The sequence below is a fragment of the Natator depressus genome, chromosome 11 (assembly GCF_965152275.1).
Source record: "Natator depressus isolate rNatDep1 chromosome 11, rNatDep2.hap1, whole genome shotgun sequence".
NCBI classification, from domain to species: Eukaryota; Metazoa; Chordata; order Testudines; family Cheloniidae; genus Natator; species Natator depressus.
Window position 1 is genome coordinate 39,624,098 of NC_134244.1, and position 18,097 is coordinate 39,642,194.

At 41.2% G+C, this 18,097-nt stretch overlaps 2 protein-coding genes across 6 annotated transcripts in view; one reads left to right on the plus strand and one right to left on the minus strand.

Moving 5' to 3' along the window:
- Window positions 1-16,360, minus strand: part of METTL8 (methyltransferase 8, tRNA N3-cytidine) — a 38,296-nt gene extending 21,936 nt beyond the window's left edge. Inside the window, exons 1-3 of one of the 4 annotated variants that reach the window (XM_074967575.1) lie at window positions 16,020-16,360; window positions 15,066-15,205; window positions 5,706-5,861 (exon numbers count right to left, since the gene is read on the minus strand). In XM_074967575.1, the coding sequence (XP_074823676.1) occupies window positions 5,706-5,848 (143 nt within the window). In that variant the 5' untranslated portion in view covers window positions 5,849-5,861; window positions 15,066-15,205; window positions 16,020-16,360. Of the gene's footprint in view, window positions 1-5,705; window positions 5,862-8,765; window positions 8,898-15,065; window positions 15,206-16,019 lie in introns of those variants that run through there. The other 3 variants (XM_074967572.1, XM_074967573.1, XM_074967574.1) reach the window with 3 other exon arrangements.
- A 52-nt stretch (window positions 16,361-16,412) lies between these two features.
- Window positions 16,413-18,097, plus strand: part of DCAF17 (DDB1 and CUL4 associated factor 17) — a 44,998-nt gene continuing 43,313 nt past the window's right edge. For both annotated transcript variants that reach the window (XM_074967570.1, XM_074967571.1), the window contains exons 1-2: window positions 16,413-16,570; window positions 17,015-17,250. In XM_074967570.1, coding sequence (XP_074823671.1) covers window positions 17,080-17,250 — 171 coding nt within the window. In that variant the 5' untranslated portion in view covers window positions 16,413-16,570; window positions 17,015-17,079. The remainder of the gene's footprint in view (window positions 16,571-17,014; window positions 17,251-18,097) is intronic.

Here is an 18,097-nt window from a genome sequence, read left to right on the forward strand (position 1 = left end):
AAACACTTCTTTCAATAGCGCTCTCTAAAGGGACCCTACAAGCTCTCCATCTCAGCTCCGTCAGAATAGTATTCACTTGAGTATGTTTGATGTAAGATTAGGCAATTCTATCTTCAGTTTATTACCCACTTTCCACTAACTTTCCTATTAAACAGGGGGACAAACTGTCCCCACATCTCGTATCACATTCACATCACGTGAATACCCAGCAGATTACTGGCCTAAACAGGGGGTGTAAATGGAAGCAGACATTTTCTGCATTGTTTGCATAATTTGTCACTTTTTAAATGATGAAAGATCATGCAACAAACAAGCATCTAGAGAAATATACCAATATATAGAAGGCAACACAAAAGGATACAGGACCATTTTAATCAAAGCCCCACCTAAATATCTGCCAGTAAATCCTACATGGGTTTAACTGGGAAATCAGGGTTACCTGTTAAATAATAGTACTACATAATTAACAGTACACCACCACCACATTAACCAGGAGACAGAAAATTCTGCAAACCAGCACATTATTCAATGAGCTTCTTAGCTATGCAGCTTCTTCCTCTAAGATTTATACTCTCTTATGAATATGCATGTAATTAAAAACAAAGCTTGGACTGGCCCTTTTTGTGTTTAGCTCTCTCGGTCATGCTTTAAAACATTTGCCCCCATCCTCTGCAACAGTCATAGGCTTGAAAAATGCTCAAAAATAGTAATATACAAAGAAAGGTCCAGTTTAAACCTTTCCCTCTACATTATATAATCATGACTGTGGTGATATTTCTATCCTGAGTTTCAATAGAGCGACCCTGCTATCTTTTATGTTGTTGACCCATTTTATCTGCTTTTTTATTGTCAAAATTCTACTAAAAGCTGGTTTGAAAAGATTTCAATCATACCTACCTGATGGACAAATAAAAGAGACTATTAAAAGATCCAGTAACTTGCAAACCTTATTCAGGAGCATGGGAATTGTGATGGTGGATCAGACCTGAGGTCCATCTACACAGTATCCTGTTTGTGACAGTAGCTGGTGTTTCAGAGGAAGGTGAGAACCCTGCAGTAGGTAGAGGCAGGACAATCTGTCCTCACACTAGGTCTCATCCTGATCTCTAAGACAATGCCTACACAGCCCGTGGAAGCACGCCTCCCAGCCTGGGTTGACAGATTTGGCTAGCAAGGCTCAAGCCAGCATTCTAAAAACAGCTGAATAGACAGCGCTTTGAAGTTGCAGCTCGGGCTGGAGATCAGGCTCTGAGGCTTAGGAAGGGGGCTGGGCTTCAGACCTCCAACTCCAGCCCAAGCTGCAACTTCAAAACATGTCTACGCTGCTCTTTTTAGAGTGCTAGCAGGAGCCCCTTACCCCAGTCTATAGACCTGGGCTAGGAGGCTCACTTCTGAGGGATGTGTAGACGTACCCTAATACTTAAGAGACTGGCTTAAATTCTAAAGCATGAGGTGTAATACCCCTTCTATGTTCCCTGTCCAATCCGTTTTTGATTCTTATTAAGGCTCAGCAACTTCCTGACACACTGATTTCCAGTTTACTTACACAATTTTTCACACAATTGCCACCCTTTTTATTTCAGTGAATGTCCCCATGTTCTTGTGTTATGAAATGGGGGAACAGAAGGTCCAGATCTCCCTTCTCTAGATCAGTCATTATTTTATATACTTTTATCAGATCACTTCTTATTTATCTGTGTCTTAAGGTAAACAACCCCAACCTCTTCAATCTCTCTTCATAGAGATAATTTTTCCAAGCCTTTGATCATTCTTGTCACCTTTATCTGAACTTCCTCTAATTCTGCAAAAACCTTTAGCGATGGGGTGACCAATATTGCAGACATTACCAAGATGAGGCCGAACCACTGATTTACATAAAGGCATTATGAGGTTCTCTATAATATTTGCCATCATATTCCTTGTCTATCTTGTTTGCTTTCTTTGACCACAGTTGCACAGTGAGGACAACAGAGCTGATACAGTTAATTTGAACCCTTTAAGGTATATGAATAGTTTAAATTTTGCCCTCCAATATGCATTACTTTGCATTAATTAACAGTGAATTTCATTGGCTCTGTCGTCTATTCATCTAGCTTGTTTAGGGCTCTCTGAAGTTCCTCACAGTACTCTCTGGTTCTGACTAACCTAAATAACTTTGTGTCAACTGCAAATGTTGCCACCTCTTTACTCACCCAATTTCCAGATCATTAATGCATAAATTAAACAATAAGGAACCTAACATGGAACCTTGAGGCACCTGATAACCTCTTGCCACGATGAAAATTGGCCATTTAACCTTATTCTTTGCTTTCTGTCACCTGGCCAGTTTTTGATCCATAACAGTATCTCACCCATGACTACTTGTTAGTAGCCTAATAGACACAGAGCACTTCATAACCAACAACATCCACATGAAGGTTAAATTATATCAGATTTCAAATTTGCTTGCTCCTGGCCTCTATTCTATCACTGTTACCCTTTATACACACCAGCACCCAACTCAGAAAAAACGGTTAACTACCTTTCTGTAACTGTTATTCTTTAAGATGTGTTGCACATGTCCATTTCGTTGTAAGTGAGCGAGCACCTCGTGCACAGTTGTTGGAGAATTTTTTCCCTCATCACTACCCATCAGGGTGCTCCTTGCACCCTCTGTCGCCACACACCACTGAATGCTGATATAAGAGGCAGAGACAGTCCCAGGCCCCCTCAGTTCCTTTGTACTGGATAGAGTCTAATAGAGAGGAGGGTGGTTGAGTCATGGCATAGACATGTGCAACACATCTTCAAGAACAATCGTTACAGAAAGGTAGGTAACTGTTTTTTCTTCTTTGAGTACTGCACATGTCCATGCCACTGTAGGTGATTCACAAGCAGACAAACGTAGAGGTGGCCTCGGAGTCTACCTGACCTGTGACTGAAAGACAAAACCCATCCAAAACTGGCATTGTCCCTGGAATGACAGGAAATGGCATAATACAAAACAAAAGTGTTTGACAGGTGATCAAGTTGTCACTTCACAAATGTCTATGACAGGTACTTGTGCCAAGAAAGATGCATATGTTGCCTGCGCTCTAGTAGAATGTGTCAATACCCTAGCTGGTGGGGTTATATTAGCCAACTGGTAGCATAAACAAATGCACAAAGAGACCAAGGATGAAATCTTCTGAGTAGACACTGGTCTGCCCCAGCTCTGCCCACAATTGCAATGAACAACTGAGGATTAAAGGTCTTAGTACGCTCCAGATAGAAAGCTAGAGCCCTTCTCACATCCAGCGAATGTAGTCTCTCCGAATCTCTAGGTGCATGATGTTTCAGAAAGAAAATCGGCAAATAGACTGCCTGGTTAACATGAAAATTAGAGATACCTAAGTGAGAAATTTTGGGTGAGGGAGAAGATAAATCTTATCCCTACGGAAAACTGTGTAAGAAGGGCCTGTTACTAAGGCTTTCAATTCTTCCACTTTTCTGGCCAAGGTAATGGCCACTAGAAATGCTACCTTCATGGACAGGTGCAGCAGACAGCAGGCTGCAAAGGGTTCAAAGGTTGGTCCCATCAATTTTGCTCGGACCAAGTTCAGATCCCAAGGAGGAATGGGATTTTGCATTTGTGGGTACAATCTGACCAAACTCTTTAGGAGTCTGGTGATGATGGTTTTGGAGAAAAGGGATCTACTATCCACTAAGACGTGGAAGGCTGAAATAGCCTACCAGATGCACTCTTATAGAGCTAATAGCAAAACTCTGTTTTAGATATAGAATACAGTCCAGCATGAGGTTCAGGGGAGCCCACCCTCGAGATATGGCTTTCTGATGGGACCAAAACACAGAAATTCTTCCACTTAGTCAGGTAAGTACTCTGAGTTGAGGGATTTCTGCTATTCCGAAGCACTTTCTGAATATCCTTTGAGCAAGATCGCTCAAATGGTGTTAACCGCGAAGTACCCATGCTATCAGATGATGGTCTCAGAGGCTGGGACAGAGAAGGTGATTGTGGTCCTGGGAAATGATGTCTGGATCCAACAGGAGAGACAGGGGAGGCTCGACTGATGTGGCTAGTATGGTTGAAAACCAGTGTTGATGAGGCCATGTTAGTGCTATAAGAAAGAGACATGCATGATCTTATCTGACTTTGAATAAGAACCTGGGTAGCAAAGGAATTGGAGGGAAGGCATACAGGAAGGAATTCTTCCAGGATAGGAGAAAAGCATCTGTCAGTGAGCCTGGGCTGAGACTTCTCAGGGCACAAAGCTGATGGCATTTTCTGTTGATCTTTGCTGCAAACAGGTCCACTCGGGGAGTTCCCCAGAGCTGAAAGATGGATTGGCCATGTCTGGACACAACAGCTAGTTCTGGTGGTTGAAAAAGGACTTGCCCAGCTGATGAGTTAATGTGTTCTGTTTCCCTGAAAGGTAAGCAGCTCTGAGATGAATTGAGTTGTTTATGCAAAAGTCCCAGAGGCAAATCGTCTCTTGGCAGAGTTGGGTTGATCGTGCCCCTCCCTCCCTCTCTATGTAAAACACAGTTGCAGAGTTTTCTGTTAGAATTAATACATTCTTCCCTACTATGTGGGGGAGGAAGGCCAAGGAGCAGGACCATCCCTAGACATTTTGGTGCCCTATGCTGCCCCCCCATGGGTCGGGGGGGGCTGGCCCCAGGCCTCCGTGGGGGGGGCAGAAGCAGGCTTGGGGGAAACCGCCCCCCAGCACAAGCCGGTGGAGCGGAGCAGGTTGAGGCCGGGTCGCTCCACTTCCTGCCATCCAGTGATTGAAGTGGGGGCCCGACCCCATTCTCACGGGGCGGCGGGAAGTGGAGTGACCTGGCCCCAGCCCACTCTGCTCTGCTCCCCTGGCTCCCAGCCTTGGGACTTGGGGGGTAGGGAGGAACCGCCCCCCAGCACTCACCAGTGGCACAGCTGGGAGCTGGTGGAGCAGAGCGGGCTGGGTCACTCCACTTCCTGCCACCCAGTGAGTGCAGGGCGTGCCCAACCTCTGCTGCAGTCCCCCGGGATGTAGGTCAGGGGAAGGGGTGGAGTGGGGGCAGGGCTGGGGCAGAGCAGGGGTGGGAAGAGGTTGGGCGGTGGCTTTGGGGAAGGGGTGGAGTGAGGGTGGGGGCCGGAAGAGGTGGGGTGGGGTGGAGCAGGGGCGGGGGCTTTTGGGGAAGAGGTGGAGCAGAGGTGGGGGCAGCTTTGCTGGCCAGGGGATATGGGGAGGGTTGCTGACTGACATAGGCTTAGTGCAAGTTCAGCAGGACTTAAACCCCAGCTGGTGAGACATCATTCCAATACTAATCCTACTAAAGATCCTGGTAATGCAAGATAAAGAATGGTCAAAAAAGACCTAAAATGAAAACCTAGTACTAAAAACTAGCTAAAAACTAACTAACTTCTAATAAAGGAGTGAGGGAAGCACTTGTCACGAGTTTGGAATTGCTCTGACAACCATCACAGGCAGTAAGAAGGAACGGGGAGAAGGGGGGTGTCGGGGGCAGCTCTGCCCTCTTATATCAGGATGCAGCGGTGAGCGGCAATAGAGGGCACTCAGACCACCACGATGGGTACCTCCGACGGTACACCAGTTGTCAGTACCTCTCCATCAACTGTGCACAAGGTGCGCACACAACTACCGTGGAATGGACATGTGCAACAAATCTCAAAGAAGTGTTATGAATCAGTATCAAACATCAAGCTTGAAGAGGCAACTCACCACATGTTATGTTCAAAAACTTTAGTAGGATCAGTTAAAATCCGTGACCCAAGTGGAGCAGTTGGTCGTCTGTTACTTTGGCACCTCTGCTGCATCTTGCTTTTCCTCAGATATGAAGCAGAAAGCCTTTTAATGACATTCATTTTGATCAGAGACCTGTAAAAACACAATCCATTGAAATTATAGCTTTGCTAGAACTTAATGGTATATGTCACTTAGAAGAGACCTTGGTCAAGTAGTCAATTTGCAATATGGGCTTTAATGATGCAAGTTGTTTTTTAAAATCAATTAAAATGCTTTTTTTAAATGTTAACATCTTTCCAGAGTGCTGGAAACCCAAATAACCCAAAATGTGCTTCTGCTATATAGGAAGCAGAAAGTAAAATTTGCCAATCTACTTTCGAAATCCTATTAGATAGTGACAAAAAGCCACACACACAAAATGGTGAATCAATGCATTTATGTGTTTTGTTTTTCCATTTGAAAAATGTAAAATGTTATTAGTAATCAAGGTAAGGAAATTATTTTTGGATTATTTTGTTTTTACCTTGACACTGTCCCTTTAAAAAAATAATCAAGAAGTGATCAGAATGCAAACCATTTGTTCTAGTGGAAACATACTGTTATTCTACTTGACATTTTTCACCCCACTCACGAGGTTACGGTTTTCAAAGGATTTCATTCTAAAGCTGTTACTGTGGTTTCACTCTTTAAAATAGAAAGCGAAAGATTCAGAAATGTATTATATACGGTATGCACATGACACCTTTCAAAAACTTCTACTGCGCATTATAGTAATCTGTATTCAATACCTCATCTGAAGTGAATGTTTTCAGATGTTAAGTCTACATCCAGGTGAATTATAAAGTGTTTGAGATTATTCTATTAAACATGTAATTCTAACCTAGCACCTCTTTTTTTTTTACATTATTATTACTCTAAAATGTTAACTCTGAATTTGTTCAAACGAGTCTAATAAGCAAAGATGAGACGTATGCTGTTGTTAGTACCAGCATCCTGTTTTGTGGGGGCTTTTTTTTCCTTTCTTCTTCTCCATATCCTGGTTGATGCAAGCCCGTTTTTTAAGTAAAGGAGTAAAAACGAAATGCTCCTCCTCCTATTTTTACCCTGACGTGCCTTTGTTCTTTTCTCCTTCAAGTGCTCTGCATATTCCAAAAAAAATGCTACTAAGTCATTATTTTTAGAGTGTTCTCTCTGCATAAAATGTGTATATAAATCTAATGCACATAGCATTGAGAACACAACATTTAGTTACAAAGACACAGGCACTATTTAAATGCAAACATTATTGTAAAACAATCTCTGCAAACTGGCTAAAAGATGAAGATTTTTATCTTAAGGAAAAAACCAGTAATGCACTATATGATTGACCACAAGTCTTGCATTGTGAACAAAAAAGATTCACTAGATGTATGATCTAAATCTTTGTAAACGAATCAGTTAAATAACTTGAACAATTCCTCAGTTACGATGTGCTTCTGAATGATTAATATTTTAGAAATGATATTGTTTATTAATTTTAAGCCTTTAAGAGAGCGAGAACAAGATTAACATTTCCTTATATTTGTCTGGAGGCTTAAAAACATATTTCTAGGTTTCCAGTGTCTCATTAACAACAACTGGTACATTAGGGCTGCTGTACCTGCTATATAATAGCTTCTTTGCCAGTACACAGGAGCCCCCTTATTGCAATGTGTGATTTCACACGGTGAAGGTGTAGCACTTAATCATATAACAAAACTATTTTTTCAATCAAAACCACTTCTAATTTTAATCAGTTCACTATGTCTCTTGGCAACATATTTGGGTAACTAAAATGATAATTCCAATTTACAATAAAACCACCACAATAAAATAATTTACGCTCTGATTCTGCAAAGACTTATGCATGCAAGTTGTAATATTCCTTCATTGGGATCACTCATGCATAAAGTTAAGTATGTACCTAAGTCTTTGCAGGATCAGAGCCTTAGCTAATTTTTTTTTTATTTACAATAAAACAACAGATTCACATCCTATCAGTACAGCTCTGCAACAGCATGCATATAGACTGCACACAAAAAGTTATTAGAAATGCTTCTGTACAGTTGCTAGGATTAAAAATTAACATACCTACTGCTCCATAATGTAGGATTTATATTACGCAAAGTTAATACTATTTTAAAAGATACAAAAAACAACAAAACAAACCCCAAAACCCAACTGTGATCTCAAATCATTAACAGACTATATAGATCCTTAGAGGCAAATTATGTTATTACATTACATACTGTTTCAAAATCAGCTCCTCCTTCATTTACCTGCCAAGGCCTGAATTCATGCCCTGAATTTCCTTTGCTATAATTGATGTTCAACATAAAATAAAAATTATTCAGATGCTAAGCATAATTTTGCTTGGCTCTCTATCTCATTAAGAACATGAAAAGATGCACAGATGGGATCTATAGAGAGGTGGCTAAAATGATTTGGCATGAGTAACAGGTGAAACATTGGGATTTGTATGAGAATTTGACCTTTGTATGAGAATTTGTAGCTGACTAATTGCTGAAGCCTGCAATATTCAAAACATTGCAAGGATATAGGGAAAAGGCAAGTGAAATATGGAAGCTGGAAGTGATAAGAATGCAGAGGAAAGCCCTGGAACCAGGCTTAGCACTGATGTGCTGACGGAACTACTGATCATGTGATTAATGGGCAGTGTGGCTACTAAGCATAAAATTTCAAAAAACACCTAAGTGACTTAGGAGCCTAAATCCCATTTTCAAAAGTGACTCATCGCTCTATTGCTTCTTTACCTGATTTTTTTAATGATCTATTGAAAGAGGTAACCAACTCTCTGCCAGCTATGTGCACACTGTGGAGTTGACACCAGGGAACATTGTTTGAACGTGTTGGTTATTTGGTACAGACCCATAGCCAGGAACAAGCAAAATGACTATACACTTGATTATTATAGCAATAATAATCTGGCCTCCATTTGAAAACCCTTCATCTTCCCAGAAATTACCACCCACAGGATTTATATAAAAAATTACCAACCTCTGTAAGCAGAGCCATTTATCCAGCAAAAACACTAGAGGAATAACACGCTAGAAAAGGAGTGGAAGTTGTCCTTTCTGTGGAGTGATGTGTTTAAGCATTTAGAGGTTAGTGGTGAGATGTTTTATTTCTAATTATCATCTTGACAACCACAGACTCTGCCTCTCTGCCTCAGCTGAGCTAATGGAGGAGATTCTTAAAAAGAAAAGAAAAAAAGCTACACACTCAGTGCAGCTTTCTCACGGCGCACACACAGAGAAGCCGTTATGTTTAAACTGCCAGTTGGACTGGAAAGTATTATTTTTTTTAAATTGAAGTTGACATTTGAGCTTCCCAATGGTGGTCTCCACCCTGCTGGAACTTGAGATTTGTAAAACAGATAGGATGGGGGAGGGAAGAGCTGTTTCCATCCTGCTTTAAATAGCAAAGAGTCAAGTTTTCTTCTGATTGGAACAAGAGATCAATACCAGGACATACTGTAAACCACTCACCATGGAGGAATAAAGCCCAGAGGAATATCAGCTCTGAAACAGAGGTCAGACAAAAATCAAGTAAAGGATTCTTCTATCTGAAAATCTGTTTCCAATAAACTGTGGCAAAAACAATTTGTTGTTTGGTAGCTCTCTGGACTACAAAACTACTGATTCATTCTATCTGCAACCATTGGCCCTGCTGTTGTTGTCACAGTTATATTTATAAGGGGACTAATGGGGCTATATTTGTAATAATTTGGGTTACTCTATTTACCTTCTTATGAAATAAGATATTCTGAAAAAGTTGAACATCATACTTTACTCGGCACTTACAAACTTAGTTGTACAAACATTCACAACTCTCCTGTGAAGCAGGTACTGTACTACTAAAATTTGGTATTTTATTACCAAAATGCTACTGAGGCTCAAAAGACCTTAGCTATGCAAAACATCTACAAAAGCTAAGAGGCACCAGCAGACACAAGGCGGAAGAGTCAGTCCTGGAGAAGATCTTGCAGAACAGAATACTCGGAGTTGGTGGTGGACAAATTACCGAACATTTGAACACTGATGTTTCTAAGGTCCAGACATAAACTGAGAATAGCCTAAACCAAACCAAAAAGAATAGACAAAATGGACTTTTAAAAACCAGTCAGCCTCCATAGCTCAGGTGTTGCAGCAAAAAGATATATTGATCTTGCCTTGAGCAGTGTGAGGAGGCACATATTACAGCCTCTCTGGATCTTTTTTGCCATAACAGGGACAACAAGACGAAGTCATTAACCTCTTGTGAAAATAAAGATGAAAAAGAATTCACAGAAATTGATGGGTCAGAGAGCTGGGAAACAGTGCAGAAAAATCACATAAAGAAGCTAGAAAATAAAACAGATAATTTGGAAGGAAAGCAAGGACTTTGCAGCTAGTGTATTAAAGTACAGGAATTTGGGAGAGAAAAATGGAAATGCTGGAATACCACATGAGAGGAAACAGATGAGTTCTGGGAATCCTTAAAGGTGAGAAGGGAGTAGACTCAATGGGCTTCGAGGGAAAACTTATGCCACAAGTGTACAATGAGGGAAAAGATCTGATACATATTAAGTGCTTTTAAAAAATTCCTCGTCAGGCACCACTATTGCAGTACCGTCAGACAAAACTGAAAACGATGGACTTTAATTCTACTCTGAAAAGTCACTCTAAATATGGCATTGTGGGGCTCCATATTCATTTTCTCTCAAATGGTATGATGATGTGCTCAATTTGTAAATAAAATGATATTTTTCTAGCTGCCAATCCCGCAAACAACCTGGAATCAGAGATTCAAACGTAGTACTTTCCTTCTCATGCACCATCTCGGGTGGTGATGCAGGCCAACTCAGGCCCACAATGACTCCTGTGAAACCTTACTGCCCTCCAAGGGTTTGCACAGATTTAACTATGGGAAAACTTTGTCAATGATTCTCTTTATATATATAAGAAGGAATAGAATCCAAATCTCTCTCTCAGCACTGTAGGGTCAATACAGCTAACTGAAGTAATAAAAAGTTATTTTTGCCACTAAGGTCAGCAGATATGACTCTGAATACACACAAGGAGCAGATTAGTTGAGTTTAAGAAGGCACCATTTTTACAATCACATTTCGGAGTAGAACTGATCTTTAAAAGTAGCTAGGGAAAGAGGAAATGTTTTGTACAATGAGGAAGAAAGCTTATATTTTCCTGACTGTATCTCCCTCACCAAGAGCTGTAGGAAGGAAAAAAGTCATATAAAACAGCCTTTCTGGAAGCAAAAATTTGCTAAAGCCATCAGCTGAACTATAAGGAATACATTCTTTGGAGTAAAAATTCTGGAGCTACTGTCGGCTCCTGAAAAAGCAAGACAACAGCCAGCACACACTAATGTGGAAGGAGTGGTGAATTAAAAATGTTTAAGATTATGGAATAGCCATACTGAATTTGGAGGGTTGTTTGGTTTTTTTTAATCATATTTTGGCATTTTTGGAGATTTGTTCCTTAGTCACTGTTCTCCCTCTGTAGATGCCTGTTAAAATTATTCTGCTAGATAATTCAAGTCTGTGATGAAGTGCAAAGACACAGGTGAAAAACAGTAAGTTATCAATATTCCTTTGCTAAAAAATAATAGTCATACCTCCACCAAAAGGGAAATCTATTTTATTTAATAATGTATATGAATTGGAGTGTGAATAGTGTGTTGAATTTTTTTTTAAGGGAACTGCTCCAAATTATCCTTTGTTGCACTGAGGGAATCTACTGTGTTTGTTAATATGTTTTTATAAACATTACAGTTAAAAGCAAAATGTAAATGCAAATCAAGTTGAGCTAATGCCAAATGCAAGAACAAAGACATGAATGGATTGACAGGTAAGGAAGTAGTAAGTACCTTCGACATAAAGATATCATTTATTTAGAGAATCTTTAATTAACTAATACAAATGCAGTCAGAGTGAAACAACTAAAAGAAGCAGTTTTGAAAATGAATTATGCAAGGAAAATTGCAGGATATGGTTACCAACCAAAAGCAAGGACAGACTTTGCTGTCTGTAAAAGACTGCTTGGACTCATTCCATCCAAAACAACCTGTGCCCCTATTTTATCTTTTTACTTGTAATTAGAGCTAGTCAGGAATTCTCCAATGGAACAGTATACATTGAGAAATGCTGATTTGATTAAATCAAAATGTTTTGTAGAAAAGTACTGATTTCCTTGAAAATGTTGTGGGAAATTATCAAAACATTTAGTTACAATAAGATCAAAATGGTTAATTTTGATAAGGTTCAAACACTTTGTTACAACTTTATTGTTTCAACTTTTATATTACAAAAGTCAAAATGTTTAAACTTTTAAATTATATTTTGTTAATAATTATAAAAGTCAAAAAAAATAAAATCGAAACAAAACATTCTTGACCATGCCAAAATGAAATATCTTGGAATATTTTCTTTTATGAAAAGTTCAGAGATTTCAACTTTTCATTGAGATTTGGGATGAAAAACGATATTTCAGAATTTCCTGCAGGATGGAAATTCCATTCTTCAGCAAGTTCTACATGTAATAGTGTTTGTGTTAATCATGCCAATTAAAGATTTTTATTCTTAATGTGCACTGAAAGGTGCACACAGCAAAACTGGTGCCTGTACTTACTCCTGATGTAGAGATTTTAAATAGTGGACGTGAGGGAAATATTGGTGACCCTCAGTTCAGAGTTCTTTGTTACTAATGCTTGCTACTTTAAAGGGATCGGCTCACATATTTTTTTTAAATGTTTGGGTCCAGATTCTGCAAAGACTTAACTCTACACACGAGTAGTCCTGGTGGTAAGAGTTTGCAGCATCTAGGATTCAGACACACATATGTACTTCCCTTCAAAAGGCTGAAAAGAACCCGTCCCCCTTCTTTCCCTATTAGAGTATGTCTACACAGCATTTTGAAGCGAGTCTCCCAGCCTGGGTTGAGAAACTCGGGCTAGTGGGGCTTGCATTAGTGTTCCATTTATGACACTAAAAATAGCTGTAGAAACAAAGCTTTGCAGTGGCAACTGGAGCTAGAGCTGGGGCTCTGAAGCCTAGGGAACGGGGTGGGCTTCAGAGCCTGACCTCCAGCCCGAGCCACTACTTCAAAGTGCTGTCCATACAGCTATTTTTAGAGCACTAACATGAGACCCACTACCCCGAGTCTGTCATCCTGGGCTGAGAGGCTTGCTCCAAAATGCCGTGTAGACGTAGTTTTTCCCCTTTTACATGTGACAACTCACTTCCCTTTTTGTTACTTATAAAGCTGAGTCTATCAAGCATCTGACTCACTGACTTCTTTGCCCCCATCAGCATGGAAAGAGAAAGTCATCAATGAACATCACAGCTCTGGGCACAGGGTTTGCTAGTTAATTTGTGTATCCCCTGCTTCCTGGTGCTGCAACAGCAAAACAAAGCAAAGTTAAGTTTATGCATGAACAGTGGCCTTAAATCAGTGATAGATCTTGAGTAAATGAGTACTAAGAAATGAAATACTTCATCCAAACTATAAAAACAGTAAAATCTAATGTGAGGACTTTTAAAGTGACAGAATCTGTTTAGAACAGTGGTTCCCCAACTTGTTCCGCTGCTTGCGCAGGGAAAGCCCCTGGTGGGCTGGGCTGGTTTGTTTACCTGTCGCGTCCGCAGGTTCAGCCGATCGCAGCTCCCAGTGGCCGCAGTTCGATGCTCCAGGCCAATGGGAGCTGCTGGAAGCAGCGCGGGCCGAGGGATGTCCTGGCCGCCGCTTCCAGCAGCTCCCATTGGCCTGGAGCATCGAACCGCGGCCACTGGGAGCCGCGATCGGCCGAACCAATCAGGGTTGAACTAACCTCATTATCCCTAGCCTGATTCTTGCTTCCATATTTATACCTGTCTCTGGAAATTTCTACTACATGCATCGGACGAACTGGGTATTCACCCACGAAAGCTTATGCTCTAATACGTCTGTTAGTCTATAAGGTGCCACAGGACTCTCTGCCACTTTTACATGAAAATCACAAATTACCTAAAATTTATATTTAAGAACTCCACTGTTGGCCACTACAAACCCATCCGCCCACCCCTCCAAGAGAACACTGACAGTCTACATGGGCCTTGTCCATGCACAGCATACCCTGAAGGCCAACAAACCCTAGCCCTGCCAGACCAGGAGTGAGTTCCAGAGCTGAGCACCACTCATGGAAAAAACCATCAGGAACCTCCCACCTCAATTTGAGCAACTGCAGCTACCACAGTGATCATGCACTTAGTTCTCTTCATTACAATGAGTAGATAAGTTTGAATTTTTCTAGGTATTCAGAATTTCATCGTCTAGCAATACATCTCTTTTTATAGCACCAGCTAAGCACAGTCAGGCTTAAAACTTAATACATCTAAAACTTAGGTCAACCTAGCTATGGCACTCTGGTGTGAAAAATTCATAATTAAACCATCTTAATGCCCACTGTAGACACTGGCAAGTCAAACAGAAGATTTCTTATATCGACCTAGCTACCACCTCTCAGAGGGGTGGATTAACTACAGTGATGGAAAAACCCCTTCCATCACTGTGGCAAGTGTCTACACCACAGATGCCACTGTGGCACATCTGCAGTGTGATAGCTGTGCCATTGTAGTATCTGTAGTGTAGACATAGCCTCAGTGTTATTAGCATTAGTCCCTCACTGGCAGGTGTGCACCTGAACCATACTTTCCTCTCACTAGCCTGCACAACATGAATAGTTTGACTCTCCCCTGTTTCTTGCAGGAACACTCTCTGCACTACCACTTGAGTTTCTTCATTCATTATTCATTCACAGCCATTGCTAGGGCTTGGCCTGAAGGCAACTGCTCCACAGACATTTGTGGCTGCAACTCCATCTTCCCTTGGCCCTCAAAATATTTTTAAATTTTTAAGATAATTTAGTACTTGTGTAAAGTGCCAGTGTATTTGACATCCCTAAAGACTGAGGCCCACTATTTAGCCTCATAGACAGTGGTAGCACCAGTTTCCACACAAGCCTCACTCCTGATCTGCAGACCTCTTCAGGCAAGAGGATGATTACCATGGGTATTCAGAGCTCAACTTCTCTGCTGACAATTGCTATCAATTGTGGAGGTGTGCTTTGTGATATCTATCAAGAGATGCAGTAAGAAGTCCCACACGTTGTACATCTCAGGGAACTACGACTGAGATGAAGTGCTTTACATTTCTAAGCCCCTGATCCTGCAAACTTCACGTATGTCAATCAGTATTTCTAGGATCGGGAACTGAATCAATTCAAATCCAGCCCAGTTCAATAGTGACCAGAATTCATTACCTGGTGATAGCTGTTCAACGGAACAAATACAATGAGTTTGTGAATTCCATTAGTTCCATATCCATGTGTCCATATCAGTCAAATCACCAACAAAACCAAGTCTCCATGAAGATTCAAATTACCCTTCTAACCTTCTGTATCTGTTATAGAAAAAAAAAAAATTTAACCTCCATAGTTTTCAGTCCAGCAACTTTCACATCCCCAAATTTATATTTAAAAAACAAATGACCACTATCATCACTGGCATCTCACTAATGAGCATGACTGCACAGAATAGTGTGTACAGTTTCAGTGAGTTGCACAGTATAATTGCCCTGCTAATATTGTTGAATATTATTGGAAAGTAACAGTGCAGAGCAAAAACAGACTTTTCTTCTTTTCCCCTCCTCAGTTTAAAAGGTATTTTATTTTCAATGAGGGAAATAAAAACAAAAAAATTGGAAAAAAATTCCCACCTAAATTATCTTGTCTTTCCTAATCATAAATAAATGCTATATATTTACACCCCTTTTTGTTTTTTTTAAATAAATGCATGATAAAAATGCATTTAGAAGGGGTTTTTTTGTTTTTTTTTAAATGACAACGTATGTGTACTAGTTATATTGTCTTTTGCCAGACGTATGGAACCTCATTATAAGAATGCAAAGAAATCATTATAATGAAATATTAAGGCCCTAATCTTGCAAAGATTTACTCATATGCTTAACTTTCGTGCACAGGAGTAGTATCGCTGATTTCACTGAGACTACTCTACTGTAAAATTAAGCAGGTGCATAAGTCTTTGCAGGATCAGGGGCTCTATGTGTGTACTTAACTTATTCTCATTTACATCAGCACTGTAAATTTTCATGATCTTTATAAATTAAGACATTTTGCTTGCTCTGAAGAGCTGACTGTGGTTGATTTACTGAAAAGTGCCAGTAACATTTTAATTTAAAAAAAAACAAAACATACCTTCAAAATGTTCTTCTAGTTTATAGAGAAAATCCTTTAAAATAATCGTAGGGCCTTTGTACTAATATTCTCCCCAGAACTGCTTCTCTGTGTACAGCTAAGGGAACTGTGTAACAAGTAAATACAGTAACAGATTGCATGGGGCTCACAGCATCCGTTACTTCCCACTCAGGCGCCCCACAACCTTTAAATACAGCAATGTCTAGCCCCCTGGATTGGGCGTGACAACACCTTCCCGTCTGGCAACGCACTTAACAGGACCCGCGGGAGCTCTGCTCAGCGCCCCAGCCGCGCTGCTGGGGAAACACTCTCCACGGAGCTGGAAACATGCCCCCGGAAGGGCAGGCGCCACCGATGGGAGGAGGCGCATAGAGAGGGCAGCGCCATGGCTTCGGGGAGTTGTAGTTTTGGCGCGTCATTGGGAAGCGTCTGAAAACTACCCACCCCGGCGCCGCGCAGCGCCCGCAGCAGGAGCGGCCTGGCCGGTGCTGGCCTTGTCAGCCTCTGCCAGGTGGCTTGCGGCACAGAGTCGGTGGGGAGTGACGGGGGTAGTAAGTAATGGCTGCTGGACAGTTGAGTTACTCTCCTCCCCCCGCCAATGGCTTGTGGTACATTCCTCTTAGAGCCCAGCCAGGCGCTGCTATCAGGCCAGGGCCTGCTGCAAACTGACGGTGGACAGATTCAGGCGTTATAAATAGCAACGGCCCAGGTGCGCTGCCGTCGCAACGGGGAGAGCACGGGGCCGGGGTGCAACGGGCCCGCGCCTGGGGCCCGCGGCGGCGGCTGGGCAGGCAGGGGTCTCCTTGTTTGCATCCAGGCTGGGGTGTAGCGGGGGCTGTGCAGGCAGCTCTTTCCCGGCTTGGTTTACCCTGTTCCCGCGGAGGGCTCCGGGATTTGGGGAAGGGAGACGGCAGGATCAGCAAGTGGGGCCCCTAATACTTGTGGCATCGAAAGACGATCCGGCACATGCATTGTTGTCTCCTTGTATTGAACAGCCCCACGCTTGCTGCCTGAGCCAGGAGGAATTAGAAGGAATTCGAGCTTTTCCCAAGAAATAAAAATGTCTCCAGATTCAGTCGCTTCCTCCTCAGCCAAGAGCCTCTGCTCCAGTGCTTTTAAAATTCACAATGTCTGCCGCCGCCTAACCAGGAGGTCTCACGGATTTTATACAAAAGATGCGGGTGTCGCCCACAGAAAAAACATGGGAATCCTAAGAATGCTAGTGTGTCAGGTAACCTCTTCTAACATTTTCCAGCAGTGAATCAATCCTTGTTTGGAGCCTGATTTCTTCAGTCCAGATGTTCTGAACTCCAGTCTAGTGCAGGAATTTGGGCAACCTCTGGACCAAACTCTGAATAGGAGAATTTTGTGAGAGAGCAAACAGCTTGAGTTCTTAATTAAGGATGAGAGAGTTAGCAATACTATTAAATTTACCTCAGGAAAAATCTGAAAAAGATGCAACATCTTTATCATTCAAACCTGAAGAATATCGTATGGTGGAAAAAATGGCATTACCATTTGTAAATCAAACTTTTATTTTACATTATAACAGTGTTACCGTGTGACTCTTCTTAAACTCTTTCACTCAGATTTCTTAATCCGGGGGACTATTATTGTAGACAATTATATAATACTTAATATTAAAATTATGGTAGCAGTGTAAGGGACATCATCAACTTTAAATTTGACCTCAATACTCTAAGAGTTTGTCTACATGTGCAGCAGTGCAGGCTGCTTCACTATATGCTCCTGGGGGAATTCTGTGCCAAAAAATTAAAAATTCTGCACACAATATTTTAAAGTTCTGCATATTTTATTTGTCAAAATAACACAATATATATTCACACCAGTTTCAATTATTTTGGTAGTTTATTTCAAAATACCTGTCAGCAAGTATGTCTGTAACAATACAAACAAAAATTCAGGAATTTTTTTTTTTTTTTTTTTTTTTTTTACAATAGATTCCTCACTGGGCATATTAATACAGAACTTTGGGTAATTTATTTAAACTACAGTACAGAACTATATTTCCTCCACCCTTCAGAAGCAGTGCAAAGGTTTGGGTGTAGACAGGGGTA